Genomic DNA, 22,002 nt, shown 5'->3' with positions numbered 1-22,002 from the left:
TTCTTTAAATGACTTGATTCTAGAGGTGTTGGGACAAGACACTTCAGGGGGAAAGGCTTTTTTTAACAAGTCAATTTATTTCTAAATGGAGCAAAGCAGCTTTAGCAAACTCGCCTCTTTTCACATCACAATCTAAAAATATTTCCCATGGAATCTGAATACAGTTAGGGGGCTGCATGTGTGCACAGCTCAATCAGGCAAATTGCTAGGCACAAGGAAACCTTTATTGAGGCCAGCAAGCCCATTATAATTTACGTCAGTTGTTGCATAAATGTTACACCATGCTGCCAGCCTTTCAAGTTAGGATTTCATATGTTTAATAGCTGTGCTGGTGGCAATTCCACATTAGATGTCCCATTAGAAACACACAAATTAAGATAAAATGTTAAGGTTAGGAGAGTGTTATACAACGTCTGTCCAGCTTAGCATCATAGCCAACTTGCGTTCACACTTGAGCACCATTATGTGTCTTTAGTTGTATTTAAAAAACAAAAACAAAGCATTGGGGTGTTTTTTCATTGAAAGCTACTCTTTACTGATGGCCACAAAGGCTAATAATTTCATTATGGTCGTAGGCTATATAAAAAATGTTAAGAACCTAGTTTAATTCCTCAAGACGATACCAGCCAGAACAGTTTAAGACAGGAGAGGATTCAGTTGACTAGCCCTGCCAGTAGAAGTCCTGTGCAAGGAGTTCCATTTGTGCAATAAGGCTTCCTCTTCACAACTGGGTTGGGAGAACCCACACAACAGCTTGCAGGGGGAGAAGAGGGGATATCTTTTCATATGGGAACCTAGAATGGAATTCCATTCCCAGTATTTGGAGGGAACTGTACTGACAGATGAGGTAGGGGGCAAGTATTGTTTTATATGAGAAATGGTACCTCAATAGAGATACAACGTATCACTATTAAGCATCAGATAGCAAGCTAAATTAGTATTTTTAGTATATATAAAATGCAGAAGAGAGAGCAAACCTCAATCTCTACAAATAATTTTATGTATCTTTTCAGGGATGCTCCCAAATATTATTTCAATACATTATGGATATTTTCCAGACAATTTGAGCACTCATGAACTCTAATTAGGCAAAAGGCGTGAAACCTATAACCCCCATATCTATCACTTTTGAGTATTAATTATTTTCAGGGCGTGTGTTTTTAAAACACAATTAAGATGCTTCTTCAGTGAGAACTACTCATTGCTAATGCAGTAATTTATTTACTTGAACCCTTTCAGATAATACTGACCACTCCTTCTGGCCCATCAGTCATAACAGCAAAGAAGATCCTTCATGTACAGATGCAGTTTATCTCTTATTATCGGGTACTGAGGCAAACAAAAGTGAAAGGCCATTAAACATAACTGGTCTGTTTTCAGGCTAAATAGCCTAAGAATCAGCCAGAGGACTTCACTTACCTGAAAATTAGGATGAAAGACACAGCAGTCGACGGAACTATAATGGCCCCCAAGCATAGCCATTCGATTTCCTGAGTAAATTGTATAAATAGCAATAGTGCTACCGTATGGCACAAATGCAAATTCTGGACTGCAGCCATGCGAGACTGTAAATTTGAGTCCTTTTCTACTTTCATTGCACACCTTCCCGTAATTCACCTGTAAAGATGTCATGATACAAGATTTTAAAGCTAGCTCCTGATGTCACAATGCAGGTATACGATGACTGATTACATTTACAAGCTGTAGCTCACTTCCTGTCATTATACTGTTGAATGCATACTCACACACCTGTCACATTTTATAGAGTTTCAGATTTGACATTGATGGCTCAGGGTTATCTTGTAACTTGATAGCATCAGAACAAAACATGAGATCAAAAGGGGAAGCAGCTAGCCAGCAGGAGTAGACTCTCTTTCCTGAAGACTATTTAACTGGTCTTGAACAGACCATAATATATATGCAGTATATTCCCAGAAAGGCAACCAAACCATTAACCAGCTGGACTAGACTCACCTGTGTTTACTAAGCTGGTGCATATGTATTTTGATCACAAAGACCTGGCAGATTCCATGCATTCTTACAGGCAAGGATATGTTTTTTAGTACAGTCGTACCTTGGTTCTCCAACGGAATCTGCTCCAGAAGTCCGTCTGACTTCCGAAAACATTCAAAAACCAAGGCGCAGCTTCCAATTGGCTGCAGGAGCTTCCTGCACTCAATCGGAAGCCACGTTGGATGTTCGGCTTCCCAAAAACGTTCACAAACCTTACTTACTTCCAGGTTTGCGGCGTTTGGGAGCCAAAACGTTCAAGTCACAAGGCATACAAAAACCAAGGCACAACTGTGTCTGGCTATCTCTAGTGTGATGTCCAGATTATAAAATTCTCTGTTTTGCATAGTATCGCCTGGGTGGCATACTGTATGAGCCCTATTGTGCATGAAGGGAGCACACAGTGCCCTATCCCAAATGTCCCGGGTGTGCCAGCCCAGTCCCTTCATTCCTCACCATTGAGCTTTTGGTGCCCTTGGAACACAACCAGGTTGATATAGAAGCAGACTCTACCTGGGGCCCTAACCACTTAGGGCAAGCACATCCAACAGGTAGATCGTGATCTACCAGTAGATCACTGGATGCCTGTGATAGATCACTGGCTCCCCACAAAGAAGCCCAATAACTTTGGCTCCCCTAAAAAAAGTTAAACATTTTAGCCCTGCAGCCCATAAAAAGAAGCTCAACAACTTTGACCTGAACCCACTGCCAGTTTTTAACTCTGTGAGTAGATCACAGTCTCTTGGGAGTTGGCCACCCCTGACTTAGGGCTTTAAAAGTAAGAGCGAGTTCTCTGAATTGGACTTGGACATGGTCAGGCAACCAGATAAACTCTTTTAAAGACTAGAAATTTTTTAACTTGTCTCAGAATCTGACCAGCTTGTATCCTGCGTTAACCATAGCTTTTGGATCATCTTCAAAGTCAACTGTCTTGTCCAGGTCTTAGACAAGGGACACGAGGGAAACCACAGCTGGCCACAATGTCATAGTAACTAGTGAGTTAGGCAGCTGTGTGAAGATGAGAAGGTTAAGTACTACCCATTTAATTTATGGAAGCATCACTGCAACTGAAATAAAGGCGCATCAAATACATTGTGTGTCAGGAGCTAAATCCCAGCGGAGGTAATCTGTTGAAAAATTATAACCCAATAACTGAATCCAAGGGGGAATATTATTGTAGAAACTTAATTTTCGGTTCTACTTGAGCAGTGAAGCCTTGTGTGGCTGCAGGAAAGAGCAACCAGAAACCTAGATTAGTCTCCAAGCCAGAGGCCTGGAGGAAATGTCAGAGGTTGGGAAGGTGATCTGGCCCTGGAAAAACCTTCTGTTCATTTTTTCAGCTGAAACAAATTACTCACTTGTGAAAATTCTTTCTGCTTCTTAAATTAAAAGTAAGCCAGAGTGAGAAAAAGGGAAGATAATTCATGAAACAAGCAGAGATCCACTTACCGTATTGGTGATGTGCAATAAAGTTGATACAGGCTGAAACACTTAACCTGACATTACAACTAACAGCAAGTTTTGTTTGCCCAAGGGAGAAGAAAATAAAAGCAAGAATAACTCCTCTTGCTTTCAGCAGATAGTCTTTCCTAGTTGGAATTATACATGCAGTTTCCAGTGGCTTACTGTACAGTATGGTAGGGAATTGGAAAACAGACAACATGAAAGGCATGCACAGAGATATCACCTGGAATAATGCAATAAACTTTTGTTTCAAAGAGAAAGATAACAAGAATACATGGTGAATTACAGAAGAAAAAGTCCACTGTCTCTTTGTAAAGTACTTTATATGCAGCTTTTCACAGGAAGAGTTCAAGTGAATAGTGATGAATTAAATTTGTAGATCTTGTAACATGCAGTGGAAGGCGATTACCCTTCTGGAAGATTCAGGATTCAAGAATATAATTGCTCCCTCAAATAGCTTTGATTATGGGATCACAGCAACAAATGCTGAAAATATGACACACAGAGTTTCAGAAGCAGCCACCCATTTGTGCAACATAAGCATGGATTAAATAAATTGTAGATTCATTTCAATGAGTTGGATGGTGCAATCAGAAATATTTTCAGGAGTAGCTCGCTGCTGTATCATCATTTAGAGCGAACATCTGTTCTTTGCTGGAGGCCAAATTGTTTGGAAAACTACTGTCATGCCATGCAGCAAGACCTCTGATGACACCAACAAATCAGGACAGGAAAGCCAAACGGAATCGTTACTTGCCACACACCTAATGTCAAGTATAGTGTGAGTGTGGCTTGCTCAATACAACCTGGCAGGCCAAATGAAGACACCCGTGACACAGAGGTTTCCTTCCACTGCTCAATGACTTTGTCTTCAAATGTCATAGAACATGCTTGAAGAAGATGCAGACCAAAATCCAGATAAACACTACTACTATGTTTGTACATGCTAGCTCACTGGAGCTATACACATTGTTGTACATACAACTGCTACAGGGAAAATCAACCCACAACTCAGGCATCAAGATTTTGACATACTGTTGTATGCCATTTACTGTAACTCAGATCAGACCACAAAATATTTATGGGCATTTTTTTCTGGTTTTCATGACACTTGCCAGAGTCGTTTACATGCAACTAAAGGAAGGTATGTTTAAAGATTTGTTTGTAGTTATCTTCTTCTAAGGAGATAAGATGCACTTTTAATTTTTAAGAGCTGATTGTAGCTTTAACTTTAACCAGAATTAATCCAGAATACAGTGGTGCCCCGCAAGACGAATGCCTCGCAAGACGAAAAACCTGCTAGACGAAAGGGTTTTCCGTTTTGGAGGCGCTTCGCAAAACGAATTTCCCTATGGGCTTGCTTCGCAAGACAAAATGTCTTGCGAGTTTTTCCGTCTCCCCCCCTTTCCCCCCCTTTTTCTAAGCCGCTAAGTCGCTTATCCGCTAAGCTGATAAGCCGCTAAAAGCCGCTAAACTGCTTATAGCGCTAATCCGCTAAGCCGTCAATGGGCTTGCTTCGCAAGACGAAAAAACCGCTAGACGAAGAGAATCGCGGAACGGATTCTTTTCGTCTTGCGAGGAGGCACCACTGTATATGTGAATTCAACAGTGCTTAGTCTGTGTTCGGTTGTCAGTTTGTTAATGCTGTTGATAATGTTCTGTGGAATATGACTGTTGTAATACTTTGTGAATTTTATAATGTGACTTTTCATGTAGCTGTGCTGTTTAGCCTATTTTTTAAGTTGATTTGTAAATAGTGTTTTATAGATGGTGGTTGTTTTACTGATGATCTGTAATTGTTTTATTGATTATTTGTTAATTATTTTCTATGATTTGTATTGTAATTGCTTTTTAAAATTATTTTTATTTCCGCCCCAAATTATTACAAATTGAAACAAATTACTTTAATACAATTTCTTAAACTCAGGTTTCTCATTTCTGTTACAATCGTATGTCCAAGATATTCCCCTTTCACTGTTTCCTTTCTTATTTAGTCTCCAGCTGACATTCTTCACTTGTCGTTAAGCCATTCTTCCAGCTGTCCGCTTTTCCACCTTACAAACAGCAACCTCAGTTACTGTTGGTTTCTGCTCTCTTCACTGTGCAGCGAAGTGCTTGTCACGAGACAGGTGTTTACATTCCACAGACAGCATTGCTGTTGGGTTTCTCACGGGAAAGGGAGACTGGATGTGACGTACACTGGTTTCCTGTTTTTCACTGTTCTCTCAGTGATTCTCTCTGTGCTTCAGAGGAGGAGAGAGGATGCCTTTTCTGCTCCGGCAGAGGCAAGATGTTTTTCTGTAATCTACCAGCTTTGAAATGTAAATAAAGCAATATAGAGTATGTGCACGTATTCCTCATCATTCCGCTGTGCACTTGGGACACTGCAATATCAACATTTTTGGTTATCGGGCCCAGAAAGACGCAGTCATCTGAATGCCGGCAAAAGGATCGGAATGCAAAGGGACGGATCGGACGCTATCTCTGCGCGTCAAAATGATTGATGAGGTATGTGCTACTGCTCCGGGCAGCCTGCCAGCTTCTAATTAATGGCTTTATGGCTGGACTTTGAACTCTTATGGCCATTTGCCGGGCACAGGCGAAGGCTATGCTGGGGAAATCGAAAGTAACTTTTAAAAGTGCTTTTGGGCTAAAGCAGCTGCAGAAAATCAGTGACGCAGTTTGATTTAAGGCAGCAGAGAGAAAGCACTTTTGAACTTGCCTTTGGAATGAGGCTTGAAGCAGCACAGACGCAGCTTGTATAAAGCAGCTTGATTTAAAGCAGCAGAGATGATGCAGAAGGTTAATGCCAGAGTCATGATGGCTAGCTGCAGAAGGCTGGCTGATGCACGTGGGGAATCTGGTGCCAATCAGCCACATGCTCAGCTCAGAGTAGCTTGTGATACTGCCATGATTCAGAATGAAGCAGATTGCCAGGGTGATAGCTGCATGGGAAAGGGGGAGTCTTCACAGACGTCATCCCAGAGTGCAGTGGAACCACCAGATGGCGCCAAAGCTTTGAAGGCAGTGAAATGCTACTCGTGTGGATGTCTAGGCCATATGAAGAGGGAATGCAAATATCCCAGGGCCAAGACAGAGCAGCGCAGCGAAAGCTCATCGCGTGGAAAAGGCCGAGGTAAAGGCAGAGGTCCAGTGTCCAGGACAACGCAGCCCAAGGCAATGGTCTCACGCTTCACTCCAAAAGTTGCAGAGGTCCAGAAGACGTCTAGATCTTTCTTCGTTGTTGATTCAGCGGCGACCCATCACATGTGCAACGATAAGCGACTGTTCGTGTCTTTTACACCGCAGGAAGGTGCGATTCACCAGGCGGATGACCACACAATTCCCAGTAAAGGCTACGGAACTGTTGTTCTTCACAGTTTGAACTTATCGATACAGAATGTACTTTACGTACCAGATGCCAAACATAATCTGCTCAGCGTTGGACAGATGAATGAGCGGAACATTGACGTTTCCTTTAAGAACAAAAGGTGCATCATCACAAAGAAAAATGATTATGTATTGTATGCTGAATATGTTGATCGTTTATATGTTTTGTATTATGATGATGTTGTGCAGGATGACACTTGTTGCATCGCAGGTTCTAACAAAAGTTTGCATGCAGAATGTATTCATGATTTTCACCAAAAATTTGGTCATTTGCATTTTGAGGCAGTATCTAAAATGCCTGCCTTGGTTGAAGGTATGACTATTAAACCCTGCAGGTACCACATGAAGTGCAAGGCATGTGCAGCAAACAAGGTGAAAATGGCTGCGAAAGGTAAGGTGTCTAGTAGGCAAGCTACAGAACCATACCAAATTGTTCATGCTGATTTGGTTGGACCACTAGCGCCCTCTTTGGGAGGAAATAGGTACTTCATGGTTCTCATTGATGCATTTTCCAGGTATATTTATGTGTACAATCTCAAGCAGAAATCAGAGGCTTTTCCTAGGTTCAAGGAATTCTGTGCTTGGTTGGAAAATGTGCATGGTAAGAAGGTAAAGACTCTTTTCAGTGATCGCGGAGGGGAATTCACTTCTCAGCAGTTTGAAGCTTTTCTGTCTGAGAAAGGAATTCAACACGATTTGTCTAGTCCTCGCTCGCCATGGCAGAATGGACTTGCAGAACGAGCAAACCAGACATTGCTTCAAGGGTTAAAAACTTTGCTACATGATGCAAATCTTCCAGAGAGTTATTGGGCCGAAGCTCTCTCATGTTTCACTTACAGTTATAATCGCAGGTTATCTTCAGCGATTGGTTGTACCCCCTATGAGAAGATGTTTGGCAAGAAGCCATACATCAAACACATGAAAATTTTTGGTTCTGACATGTGGGTTCACTCACCACAAAACTCCAAGTTAGACAAGCGTGGTTTGCATGGTATCTTTCTAGGTTATGAGAAAGGTTCTTACAGAATAAGGATGACTGACTCTAAGACTATTAAGCTCAAAAGAAGTGTTGAGTACAATGCCAAGTGGGGGGAGAATGTGGGAATTTTCCAATGTTACCCTGATGACAGTGATGAGACTGAGGATAGTCAAAAGCAACCACAGCAACCCACACCCACTGATGAAGGTTCTGATTCTGAGTCTGAAACTGAATCAGGTGATTCAGAGGATTTCAAGAGTGCGAAAGCCTCTATGCGACCCTCTGAAAGCTCTGATCAAGAATTGGAAGAACCATTGTTCACAATAGGTCGCTTTTCTCCTAAGAAGGAAGAGGAGAGTGTTGAAGACCTAAGGCTAATTCGCAGGTCACAAAGAGCCACAAAAGGTAGACCTCCAAAGAGATTTGCTGATGAGTTTGCTAAGATAGCAGTAACAGCTGTTAAAAGCTCCAAGAAGGTATTTGAACCTTCAAGTTTCCAAGAAATCCAGGATTTGGATTCAAAGGAAGCTGAGCCATGGTTAAATGCCATGAAGGCTGAGCTTGATTCCTTGGAAAGGAACAAAACATGGGAACTTGTTCCAGTAGTTCCAGGAATGAAACTGCTTGGAAGCAAATGGGTCTTCAAAGCGAAGACAGATCAAAATGGCAAGATAGTCAGACACAAAGCCAGGTTGGTAGCCAGAGGTTTTGCACAGGTACCAGGTGAAGACTATCACGAGACCTACTCACCCACAGTGAGGTATGAGAGCATCAGGCTTATGCTCAAGCTAGCTGCAGAGGAGAATCTACACATTAGTCACCATGATGTGAATACAGCTTTTCTGTACGGATCTCTAGATGAATCACTTTATATGCTTCCACCTGATGGCGTACAGGTAAAACAGGGATATGTTTGTGCTCTGAAAAAATCCCTTTATGGTCTCAAACAAAGTGCACGGTGTTGGCACACAAAACTCACTGAGGTATTGTTTTCTCTAGGTTTTAAGCAAGGGAAAGCTGATCCATGTGTATTTGTCAAAGAGGAGGGGCAAAAGAAACTGTATTGTTTGTTTTATGTTGATGATTTATTATTCTTTTGGAAAGATGTCACAATGTACAATAACGCCCTAGCTCAACTGAAAGAACACTTTGACATGAAAGATCTTGGAGAGGTAAACAACTACCTATCTCTGGAAATAGAGAGAGATCAAGATGGTAACATTCTAGTACACCAGTCACAGAAAATTGCTGATGTGTTAGGCAAACTAAACCTGATGGATGCTAACCCTGTAGACACACCGATGATAACAGGTTATCAGGTAGATCAGTGTTTCCCAACCTTGGGCCTCCAGCTGTTTTTAAACTACAACTCCCATCATCCCTGACTAGCAAGACTAGTGGCAAGGGATGATGGGAATTGTAGTCCAAAAACAGCTGGAGGCCCAAGGTTGGGAAACACTGAGGTAGATGACACTGAAGAAGCATTTTCTGACACTACACTGTACAGAAGTGTGCTAGGCAAGCTAAACTTCATTGCCAGATGTTCAAGACCAGACATTGCTGTTAGCTGTAATTTGCTAAGCAGACAAGTCAACAATCCTACTGTTAAGGATTGGAAAGCTCTGAAACGCATAGCGCGGTATTTGAAAGGCACTATGCATTACAGACTGAGATTTAACAATCAGAAGTCTGGTGGTCTTGAGATATTTGCAGATGCAAGTTTTGGAAGTGACACTACAGACAGGAAAAGCACGTCTGGAGTTTGCTATATGTACAATCAGGGTCTATTTGATTGGTCATGCAAGAAGCAAACAACAGTTAGCTTAAGTACTTGTGAAGCTGAACTGAATGCACTATCTTATTCACTTAAAGATTGTGAATGGTTGTTACAATTGTGCAAAGACATGAAAATTCCTGTCAAATGTCCAATCCAGGTTTACCAGGACAACAAAGCATGTTTGGCTTTGCTGAATTCTGAAGGTTGTAAGCAAAGCACGAAGCACTTGCAATTGAAGGTGCAACATGCTAGGGAACGTATTCAGAAGGGACTCGTAACGGTGTCCTATATGCCAGGTAATGAAATTCCTGCTGATGTATTGTCCAAGATTGTATCAAGGGATCAACACTGTACCTATGTGCAGAAGTTGGGTTTGTACTGATATTGTACGAACACGCTGCCCAGTGATGTTCACAGAAAGGGGGAGGATGTTGGTTTCTGCTCTCTTCACTGTGCAGCGAAGTGCTTGTCACGAGACAGGTGTTTACATTCCACAGACAGCATTGCTGTTGGGTTTCTCACGGGAAAGGGAGACTGGATGTGACGTACACTGGTTTCCTGTTTTTCACTGTTTTCTCAGTGATTCTCTCCGTGCTTCAGAGGAGGAGAGAGGATGCCTTTTCTGCTCCGGCAGAGGCAAGATGTTTTTCTGTAATCTACCAGCTTTGAAATGTAAATAAAGCAATATAGAGTATGTGCACATATTCCTCATCATTCCGCTGTGCACTTGGGACACTGCAATATCAACAGTTACATCTTATATATTTATAATCCATTTCAGGTGTGCAGTCCTTCATCTTCATTTCATTCCAGACCTGGTGTGTCTTTTGAGTTCAGTTCCTTCTCTTGTTGCAGTGTTGGTCTGAGTGGTATAAGGTCACATTCCATTCCATTCCATTCCGCTGTTATCGAACTAACATGAGAACCACAGCCATAGATAACTCACGGAGTGAACTTTTCAGACTTCCGCCATTAAATTTCCCTTTGCAATTCTTTTTTGGCACACAACACACAGCAAAATATTTTCTCAGCTTCAGCCACTCTTCAACAACTGTCCAGCTGTGGGTCATTTCCCCTTTTTCTCACTGCATTTATCCAACAACACCCCCATCCAGAAGAGGTCGTAAATAAAGTCCATTCACCCTTGGTCGAGGGGGCGGGGAACATAGCAAAACCTCATTAAATTTCTTGTAAAGCATAAATCAGAAGCTCCCCCCCTTTTCAAAGTAACAAGCAGAGTAGCAACTACATAGGCCTCTTCGTTGTGTAGAGGACAGGAGAGAAAAAGACCATGAGAAAACCATAAGAAAGCACAAAGTACCTTGTCCTCCCCATTTCCTTTCACAGCTGTTGTAGAGATTCTCAAGCTTCAGAAAACCTTTCAAATACCTTCAGAAAACCAGTCCCAGTTCTTTTGGCAGCTGATCGATTGTAGCCCATTTGCATATGATGCTTTGGAAGCGCCTCTTGATTAATGCCAATTATCCAGATTAAGGAAGAAGCGCCTCTTGATTAATGCCAATTATCCAGATTAAGGAAGAACCTTCCACAGATTATGCTGGTAACGGAGGGTCGTCCCATGGCAGGGGCACACTCCCTGATCTCTCCTGTTCTGCCTTCTAAATTGGCAGACACAGGACTGCGCGACACTGCAGGATGCAGTGAACTCCCCAGACTCCACTGGAGAGCATCAAGAGTATCTATGCCTCATTTCCTCCCTTTTCCCTGCCTGAACTTCTTCCTAGCCCCTGGAGGACCGCAAAGAACAATCCCCATTGATCATGGGTGTGGCTGGAAACCAATTTGTGTTGTAATTGTGATGTTCTGCTATGTTATTATTTATTGTATGTGAGCCACTTTGTGACTCATGTGAGTGAAAAGTGACACAGAAATAAAATAAATGAAAATACAAAATTTGTGGAAATGTACTTTAAATACACTGACTTGGAACCTGAGCTGTTCTTCCATTTCACAAGGCAGAATGATTTCTCATTCCTTTTGCAGATCCCTGCAGCATTTTTCATACCTTCCCCATTGTCTCACAACCCTCAAGAGCATATTTTCAAAGGTACAGGAAGCTGAAGAGAGAAGATGGTGGCATGGCCTACCATGAATGTGTGCAGTTCACAGAAGGGAAGTTAGAATTCAAGCCATGTAAGAACATAAGAGGAGATTGAGGAGTCAGGTCAATGGCCCATCTAGACCAGCATCTTATTCTCACCATGACCAACCATATGCCTATGGGAAGCTCAAAATCAGGACCTGAAAACAACAGCACTCTCTCCTATTGTGATTCCCAGCAATGGGTATTCAGGGGCATACTGCCTGTGACAGTGGCAGTAAAACATATAAGGCATGTTCTATTGGGTGTGTCCAGGTTCCCATACTCTGCTGCCTTCCAGGGATGGGAAACAGCAGGTAGATTGAAAGTTTGCTACAACTCAGTGTAGCAGTTTATGAAAATCAATAGCCTGATGGTAAGGATGGATGGGGAAAAAGCAGAATTTTGTCCATTGTGGAGTGCCCAGCCCTCTGCTGTTCAACAAGTGGCTCTTACAGAGTTTATTTTTGACACTTGATTGAAAGAGTAAACAAATTAAGTTATTAAGAAGTTAATTCTACCATTACAACATCTGTGGCAGCCAAGTCTGAGGCAGTGGAGATTACAGCATCATTCCAGAGCTCAAGCTGCAAGATAAATATTTCCAAGTGACCTGAAAAAGTCTCATAACATGGGTTGCACAGTGTGCAAGTGAACAAGATTATGTTTCCTGGGAACTGTGTGTATATGTGAAATTGCGTATACTGGGGAACACCATCTAAAAAGCCCATAAACATCCTCTAAACCTCTGGAAACCCCTTTTAAAAACCAACAGCACTTACGAGACTGACTTGAATCTCCCAAACTCCTCTAGAATCGCTTCCACCAAACCTCCTTTCTCAAACTCCAACTCTCCATAGGCCCCAAAGGTTGGTGTAATGACTCATAGGATGTAGTTGAAAAAGCTCCTAGAATTGCTAGCTGTTTCCCCCACTCTTTTTGCACAGTTCATGCAGTTTTTGTGCCTTTTTGTGGCCCATTTATGGTGTATACATGGTCGTGAGTGAGTTGAACATGCATAATAGGGGAGTCACATACATTACATTCCTCAATATCAGGACCAACTTGTTTAGTCATAGGTTATAATGAAAACAAAACTGTATGCAGTCTAAGTTGCCCCCCCCAACCCCAACAACTTCCTCAACTTACTAATGTGTTCTCTCCACTGGAACTGTTCCAGAGTCTCATGCGGTCATCTGTACCAAATGTCAGAAGGTGAAGTCCATCATTTGTGAAGCACAAGCCATTAACTCTTCCATTATGGGCAGTATTTTCTGTTAAGAAAATATGAACAACACCGGGTACTACAGAGTTTGATACAGCAAAATGTAAAACTCATCACAGCAAAATATTTGTAATTGCAGTGTTTGGAAGGGAAATGGTGCAACAATGTATTCTATCATGTGACAATATTTGTCGCCAAGGGTGAAACCAAATGCTTAAGTGTTGAAATGTTTAAGAACTTGATATACATGTAAATGCGTGTCCTGCTATCAGAACACACATTATCTGCAAATTCACTTATCTGAACATAAAGAATTATGCCCAAATATCGCTAAGTGAATGGTTGATTCATATATTTGAATAGCCATAGTTTGCCCATTTCCTTGTTTGTGCTTTTCTGGTCGGCAGCAACTATTTGGGTAGAAACCATGTGGGGGGGGGATGGAGATCGGACAAATCAGGGAGCAAGAGAGATCAGACAAATCAGTTTTCCCTTTGTCTCTCTTCTGCTGGTTGGCTGCAGCCATTTCAAGAAGAAACCATGGAGGGAATGGGGTGGGGAGAGACTGGACAAATCATGGATTAGAAATATTCTCATATGGACTACTGGGGAAATGAATGGTGGTTTGGCTATTTGTCTGCTAGCTCCTGTTGACAGAAGATAATTATGTGGTAACTGATAATAAAAAGTCCGACTAATCACCACTCTGGAGTTAAGGGTGATCTGGAAGTTTACCTCAAACGCTTGGCTTGAGGCCATTTTCCTGCTGTCTGTGTCTGGAAGCTTGGACGGGAGTTAGAATGAACTGGCAAGCTATTCTGCCCAAATATCACACAATCAACACCCTCTCTTAAAAATACTTCTGGGACAAGAAAAACTGTAACAAGAGATCCCTACATCAGCTGAGGAAAATCTACAATCTGAAAATCTGTAAGTTCCACCTTCTGCCATTAAGAAAAACAAAAAGGGAAATTGATCGTTAAAGTGTCTAAGGCAGAGTGAAAAGCCAGATCTATGGTTGACAATAAAGATTAAACAGGGGAATCCCTGTGTGAAAAATATTTAACCCCTTTTCTGTTTCCTACCACTAAAGAACTGAAAAAACTGAAGTAAAGCGGCCATTACTAGCCATGGGAAAGAATTTTCTATAAGACATGTTGCAGCTGTGATTTTAAAGTGGAAATATTAAAGTAGACTGAGTTGCTAATAATATCCAGAACATCAAAAGCATTCACTATGGTAAAGGTACTTTTCTATCTTCCAGTGACTGTTGGTATTATTCAATAGTTGGTGGCTGAACAATTAAAAATGATCAGATCAGCGTTTGATGAAGAAAATGAACCACAGAGATATGAAATGGAAAATGGAAATGGGGAATACTCAAATTGACTTCAGACCAAATTGATGAAAAGTTAGCAAAACTGGATCATGACATAGTTAAACTGAAGAAAGCAGATGGTGATGCTTCAATGGAAATGACTTCCCTACAAGGATTTGGAGAAGGAGAAACTAAAATCACAAATGATTAGGTGGAGAATTTTCTGGATATGTTATTGCTCAAGTTGCGGGGGGAGGGGAAGCTTTGGGAAAACTTTAGTCCTGGCCTTCCTTCAGTTCTAGCAGACAGAAAATATTCTGCATATGATATGGAGCGAATTGAGAGAATGATGATGTCAGAGATTGGGCAGAGGAGAAATGATGGAGACTGCCTCCCCAGCCTAACCCTTCCAGAGAAGTGGAAGACAGTTTAGATTTACAACAGGGGTTTGAGGAGGAAGGTCACAGCTCAGGGGCAGATGAAGGGGAAAGTTGGGAAATAATGGGAGAAAAGGAGGAGGTAGAAGAAGCACCAGGGGGGCCACAGCTGACAGACACAGTGTCTTTTGAAAGCATTCTAGACTCCCCCTTTCCCAGAACCCAGTGAGCCTTGAAAGTAGGAGAGCAAAGAGCTCAAAAACAGAGGGCACTTCTCAGCACCCGTAAGAGAGATGTTGAGCTTGACGAATAAGTATGTGGAAGGAAAGGGGGGGGGGGCGTTGGAGATTCACTCAGGACAACACCATTATCCAAGAGGCTGGGTTTTGTAGCCTCCCTCTGTAAATACTGAATGGTAAGAAGATTCTTTGTCTGTGTATGTTCCTGGGCAACCGGCCGTGGAGGTTGCTGGCAGCAGCCTGACTGATATGTACTATCAGATTTCAGAGTACTATATCTGTAAAAAGACTGGGGGGGACCCAAAATGGAAGTTCTTAGAGGAGATTGGGATACTATTGTAAACACAACTGGAAATGGAATTTGAGCATATGGAACTGAACATGAACTAAAGGATATATACTAAGAAAAAAATTATGGAATATGTGATCACATATTCTATGGTGGAGGGACTTTAAAATGGACACAGACAGAATAATTTACCATCACTCAAAATGGAATAATGTGATGGAAATTAATAGAGGTAAAGTCAAAAGAAAAAATATGGTTGACATTTATTAATAATAATAACAATTAGGGAACCCATCTTGGACTTTTCATGGGGAAAAGAAATGAATGATTCTGAGACACCTTGAACACCTTGAGGACCCTTGATGGGAGGCAGGGAAATGTTGGTCTCCTAAAGTGAGAGGCTGGGAGGAGAAAGGAAAGATCCCAGGTGAGAGCTGGGGGGAGCTATGGTCCTCTGTGTGTGGTAAGGGCTAAGAATTACTTTTAAGAGAGGACTCCATATTCTACCTATTTGATTTGTATTTTTGTAGCTGCTATTTTATTGTATAATAGATTTTTTTAGATAAAAATGTCATTGGGGAATAAAGTTCCCATATGAAATATTGTAATGGAAATAATCTAACAAATGATTTCCTGGGCATTGTGTTTGGAAAGTGAGACCTGTGTGTACTGCATATGTATACTGATTACCTGCTTCAGAAGATGCTTTTGACTTTTCACCATTATGTTGATCAAGAGTAATCAGACAAGCAGATGCTCTCCTTACATCCCACAATTTCACTCTACTGTCAGCACTAAAAGAAGAACAACACCTTGTATTGATTTATGGACAAGATTCATGGTTTCTATCCAACCCTAACTCACTCTGTCTTAAAGGCAAGTATGTCCTTAGGTTGGATTAGAAATTTTCTGTTAACATTAGTATGGTTATGTGCAAGTTCTTGTTAATATGTACACAATATCTGGTCTTCCCTATCCTGTTATTTTTAATACAGCAAGTTACCGTTTTCCAAGTGAAAAGTTTCTGACTACTTCATGTGCTTTAGAAAAAGGTAAACCAAGGAACGGCTTATTTCTACAAATTCCTCTGTATTTCATTATTGGCCTATTCTGTCAATGAATTATATTCATTCTGAATGGAAAAACAAATGCAGTGTAGTTAAAAAAATAATCTTGCTTTGGAAAGTACAAATTTAACAATTGCTACTTATAAGAGTACCTTATTAAATATATATATTTACTTCAACATTGGACCTTAGACCTCAAGGCAGCTTACAAAATTTTAAATGGTAGCCATAAAAATGAGACAATTGTTATCAAAACCCAGAAAGTCATATTCACAAAACCTTCATAAAACAAGTAAAACATATCAACAATAATAAACAAATTCTATTACTTGCCACTAAAATGCCTAAATAGTTTTTTTTCCACCTGGCACCTAAAAAACCTTCAGGGATGGCACCAGATGGTTAACTTAACATGCTTTTTGTTTGTTTCTAAGCATTACCACATTCTTTCTGTTGATGTACATGTTAAACATGTTATTTATGGCACATATGGGCTATCTGCAGCCTTGGGTCCATATAAAGCCCTTGGGACTCCCCTTTATATCCTGCTGAATTTGGCCCCATTGCCACCAATTTCTCCACACTACAGAAAACCTCCCCCTGCCAAAAAAGGCTGCTACTCCATTCCTAGTGTTCTCTGTGGTCTGGGTAGATGCTGGAGTGTTTTTAAGGATGCGGCTCAGAGGAAGAACCAGAGTGTGCCAGGTATAGTGTCTACTCAGTATTCCACCTGGCATCCCTTATTGTTGGGCATCACAACTTGACAGCTGTCTTTGGCTGGCTCTTCTGTTTCCCATTGAGATGGCACAAAGGTAAGTCACAGGGCACAGAGGGAAACTGGCTGGGGGAGATCCAAAAAAATGACATCACCATTACAAGAAACAGAAGAGCTGGTAGGAAAAGCTGAAGAGGCAGGAGAAATAGTATAGACCTTGGCGCTCAAAAAAGAATGCAAACTGGCTAGCAGAAGAGACAGAGAAACAGAGTCTCTGTGTGAGAGAGACGAAGGAAGAGGGAAGGGATGTCTCCACCCACTTTTGGTTTTGACTGTACCTGTGTCTCCCAACTATTTGGGAGTATGTGTCTCCCAACTATTTTGCCTTCAGGGAATGTGGACCCTGGCTCTGCAAAGCTCACCCTTCCCTGATTTAATAATTCTATCCTTGTTTTCAGCCACATTGAGCTGTTTGGAGTAAAAGCGGGGTATAAACGTGTTAAATACATTATTATTGACTTTACCCCCCAAAGGCGCACTCCTCCATTGTCTCCCAAGATAGAGGGATGCCAACATCTATTATTATGATTACAAATAAATCAATGCCTAGTCAAACAAACAAGCTAGCTTTTCATTTAGCTAAGCATTCTGTGAGTCCTCCGCTGCAGCTGCCATCACAAGTGAAAACTGAGAACTGACCTCCTCCTCTTGGTCATCAGAACATCACTTGTCCAAAATAACTAGGTCAGAGTCTGAAAGGGTTGAGATTAAATTGTGGCTGGTTTACTTCTGTTCAGGTATAAAGTCTGTAATTAGTCTCTGTTGGTGATTTGTGTAGGCTTTTCCACTTGCATGTGAAGTGACTGAGTTCAGATAACTACCATTAAGAAATGTTTTATTTGAGCAATAGCACTATCTGCCAGCCTCTCCTCAAGCCTGCTTTTCCCCTTTTCCCAAGCAAGCAAACAGTCAATCAAACAAGCTTGTATTTTTTTCCCTTGTTGGCAGGCAAAGATAAGCAGTTATGTTAAAAGGTGGTAAAACATTGAAAAGTTTGAAAGGCTTTTTTTAAAAAATCCTTAGAATAAAGTTTAAAACCTGTATAGATAAACCCCAGGAATGCCACAAAGACGGCTGTTGAACTCCCTGTGAAACTGATTTATGATTCTTGGCTCCTTGGAGAATAAAACAACACTGAAAAGGTCCTTGCCCTCAATAAATCAGATAGCTGCTGAGCCGGCAACAGCATTAGCACATAAAAAGAAGAAAAAAAACCCAATTAAACAATTAAAACAGACTGTGGAGCTCAATCCAGAATGATCTTTCTTGATGCCATCTTAGCCGGAAGTCCGTGTGAAGAGATGGTTCCCACCTGCCTCGAAAGAGGCGGTGGTGCAGCTGCTTATAAAGAAACTGGATCTGAACTAATAATAATAATAATAATAATAATAATAATAATTTATTATTTATAACCTGCCGATCTGGCAGGGTTTCCCCAGCCACTCTCAGTGGCTCTCAACAAAATATTAAGAATACAATAAAATATCAGACATTAAAAACTTCCCTAAACAGGGCTGCCTTCAGATATCTTCTAAAAGTCAGATAGTTGTTTCCTGATGGGAGGGCGTTCCACAGGGCAGGTGCTACTACTGAGAAGGCCCTCTGCCTGGTTCCCTGCAACCTCACCTCTCAAAGTGAGGGACCCACCAGAAGGCCCTCGGAGCTGGACCTCATGTGGGTGGGCTGAACAATGTGGGTGGAGACGCTCCTTCAGGTATACAGGGCCGAGGCCATTTAGGGCACCAACACTTTGAATTGTGCTCGTAAATGTACTGGGAGCCAATGTAGGTCTTTCAGGACTGGAGTTATGTGAGCTCGGTGGCCATTCCTTGGACTGGCACAACTATTAACCAGTCACAAACACCTCCTTTTGGGGAAAGGTGGTGGAGAGTGTTTTGGTGGGGCAGCTGCAAGCATCCTTGGATGACAATTAATTCCATTCCAATCTAGGTTCCGACCTGCCCATGGGACTGAGTTGCCCTTGGATGCCCTGATGACTTTTGCAGAGCGTTTGTTCCTGCTTCTCGATTTTTTTAGGCTTTTGATACTATGGACCATGGTACCCTCCTGGACCAGCTCCTGGGAATGGGAACTGACACTGTGTTACAGTAGTTCCAGTCCTACTGCCAAGACCAAGTCCAGAGAGTAGCACTTGTGGAATGCCTTTCACTCTGCCTGGCAGTTACAAAATGGAGTACCGCAGGGCACTATCTTAGCTCCAAGACTATTTAATAGCCATATGAAGCTGCTGACAGTGGTCATTTGGAATTCTGTGACAAGCTGACATTAGTATGCTGATGATGTTCCGCTTTCTTTCTTCATAACATCTATCTGGGCAGTGGTAAGATGGATGAGGTAAAAGCTGAGCTTGAATCCTAGCAAGATGGAGACACTGTGGGTAAGTAGTTCCCATGTCTGAGAAATTGGTCAAGTCTGGATGGGGTTGCACTCCCTTTAACAGAGCTGGTTTGCAGTCTAGGAATGCTTCTGCATCCAGCTTTGTCACTGCAGGCCCAACTGCAACTGGTACCACACCTACAACTGCTCCTGGACTGGGAGAACTTGACCACAGAAGTTCATCTCCACTTTTTTCCAAAACAAAAAGAATTGGGGACATGCGAATAAATGAACCAGGAACATTACAATTTCTCCAACACATCACTGATACATTTTTGGTCATATTACTCAATAATAATGGATATTCAGCATACAATTTTGAGTGCATTTCACAGATTCTGTCCCAGATTCTTACTGAGACAGGTCAGAAGGAAGCTTTTACCCAGATACTGTTCCATATAGTAACATCTAATGGCTCACCCAGATCTTTTTCCCACCATGCTTTTAAGGTTGTGAGAGATGACAGCATTTGAGAATTTAATGTTTTGTAGATTAGGGAAATGAGGCCTTTATCTCACAGCTATACAAATACTGCACACTCCATTCAAATAACCCTTAGTTTTAAATTTCAGTGAAATACATACAAAACACTAGTTAAGGGGAACTCCCTATATTTCAAGGTAAGAGCAAGAGACTAGACTATGAAACAAACACAGAACTGGTTTTTTTTAATGGGTTAATTTTCATTCTAATTGTCACTACTTTATTGTTGGTTCTTTCTTTTACCTTGCAGTTGCTAAAATATATTCATAACGTGGTGACCAAGATACTGCTAGTATTTCTTGTTTGTGACCTAAAAAATAAGAAGCCATAAGAATCCTTAGTGGTATACAAGAGACTACAGTACTCATATACAAACAGCTATGGCACAATTCTTTGGAATTACCAAAGCATCTGACTGAACAGAACCTTATCTCTTCACCACTGTTGTAAAGGAGGCACTGTACCAGGATGGAAGAAATGGAAGACATGCCTTCCATATCCTCCAGCATAGGAAGTGCAGAAGGGGGCTAGATAGGGATACAAGAGCAGCCTCCCATTCTCTGAATTGCCATGGTGTGCCATATGCACACCAGGGTGTGTGTGTCTGTTTGTGTGTGTGAATTAAGGCCCCTCCTGCCATTTGGAAGGATAAATGCTTAGCCCTGTTTTGTTTTGTTTTGCTTTGGTTTGTTTGCTATGGTAAGAAACCAATTCTTCAATGTATAAATGAGTTATTTCAAAGTAAACAACTCTCTCTGAATTAATTCAGAGAAAGATTGATTGCAATCTACCAACTACTTGAATTGATTTAGTTTCTTTATTTTTTTGCAGAGCATGTTATGGGATCGCTTTCTAAACAGAGACTTCAATTCAGTAATGGTCAACATCCTTCTTTCATTGTCCCCCACTTGAGTACACTGTTCTGTAAATTCAACAGCAAGTTATCTTTAAAAGAAGAGACATGCAGTCCCTCCAGTAATTATTTTGCTTATGAAGCTACAAAACACAATCTATGGAATCCTAGAGCAACATTCATACAAGTAAATCTACAGCTTAGGCTAGTTTAGTACCTTAGACTATACAAATTAATTTTTCTACATCAATGGCCTCCTTCTGAGGAGAGACTCAACATTAAATATTATTTTGGTAAATCAGAGAGTTCCACGATCCCAAGACCATAGCAAGCATAGCAAGACCTAGTGTGGACAGCAGACTAAGCAAAGTGGAACTCCCTGCAGCTTCTTTCACAAAAATAAATTGGAAACTAAATATTGCTGATGCAGGAGGGAGGTAATATGGTCTGGCCTACAGATGCGGCAAAAAGAGGTGGTAATGAGATGGTAGTAAAATGTGCAGTACCACTATAGACTGTAAGATCTTTGAATACTCTCCTGCACTGTCAATAGAAAACAAGCACAACAGAGAACAGATTGTTATGCTAGCTTTGAACTAGAAGGGAAGGTTTTGTTCTGTTGTCCCTTGGGGGAGCATTCACACTAGTATTCCCTAATTGCTTCCTGAAGTAATACAGTTCATTGTTCCTCTTAGGAATTCTAATTCTGTTGCATGTGTAGGTTAGGCATGGCACATATATTCTTGCCAGCTACTATGTACTAGTCAGCTGTAGCCAGCAAAACATCTTATGTTTTTTATATCAATTGTCATTCTGAGCAGCAAGAAATGGGAACTCCAGCACCATTAAAAGTAGTATATGGCATAAGGGGCAGGGAGGAAGAGCAGAGGGCAGGAAACTGAGAGGCTGCCCAGGGTACAGAAATGATTACTTATGGAACCTCCTACTACATCCTTCTTAAGGCTATCCCAAAACATTCATTTTCTGGAATACAAAGTTTTATTTCATGGCCTATCTGCATTAGGCTTATCGGCTGCACTCCAATACATGCAAACAAGAATAACCTAGGCAATTGTCAAGCTGATTTTGGGTAAGTGGTTTCCTCAGTTTGCTGGGAACACTTGCCACTTTATATTTTAATGATGTGAAATTCAAGGAATCTAAACTGAACTAAATTGCCCAGTGTTTTCATACTTACAAATCAATATTTTTACTTCTTCAGACCCACAGTGCTAGAACAATATGTGGAATATATTGC

At 41.3% G+C, this 22,002-nt stretch overlaps 1 protein-coding gene across 8 annotated transcripts in view; it reads right to left on the bottom strand.

The window, feature by feature from the left end:
• ERCC8 (ERCC excision repair 8, CSA ubiquitin ligase complex subunit) overlaps positions 1-22,002 on the bottom strand; it is a 355,379-nt gene that overhangs the window by 5,699 nt on the left and 327,678 nt on the right. For 6 of the 8 annotated variants that reach the window (XM_079995729.1, XM_079995724.1, XM_079995725.1 and 3 more), the window contains 4 exons: positions 20,135-20,201; positions 15,860-15,963; positions 12,871-12,995; positions 1,420-1,617 (listed from right to left, as the gene is read on the bottom strand). In XM_079995729.1, coding sequence (XP_079851855.1) covers positions 1,420-1,617; positions 12,871-12,995; positions 15,860-15,963; positions 20,135-20,201 — 494 coding nt within the window. Of the gene's footprint in view, positions 1-1,250; positions 1,330-1,419; positions 1,618-12,870; positions 12,996-15,859; positions 15,964-20,134; positions 20,202-22,002 lie in introns of all 8 variants that reach the window. The other 2 variants (XR_013843548.1, XR_013843549.1) reach the window with 1 other exon arrangement.

This window comes from Podarcis cretensis (assembly GCF_951804945.1).
Source record: "Podarcis cretensis genome assembly, chromosome: 11".
In the NCBI taxonomy this organism is placed as follows: Eukaryota; Metazoa; Chordata; class Lepidosauria; order Squamata; family Lacertidae; genus Podarcis; species Podarcis cretensis.
Note: the sequence above shows the minus strand (reverse complement) of the source record. Positions and strands in the feature narration are given on the sequence as shown.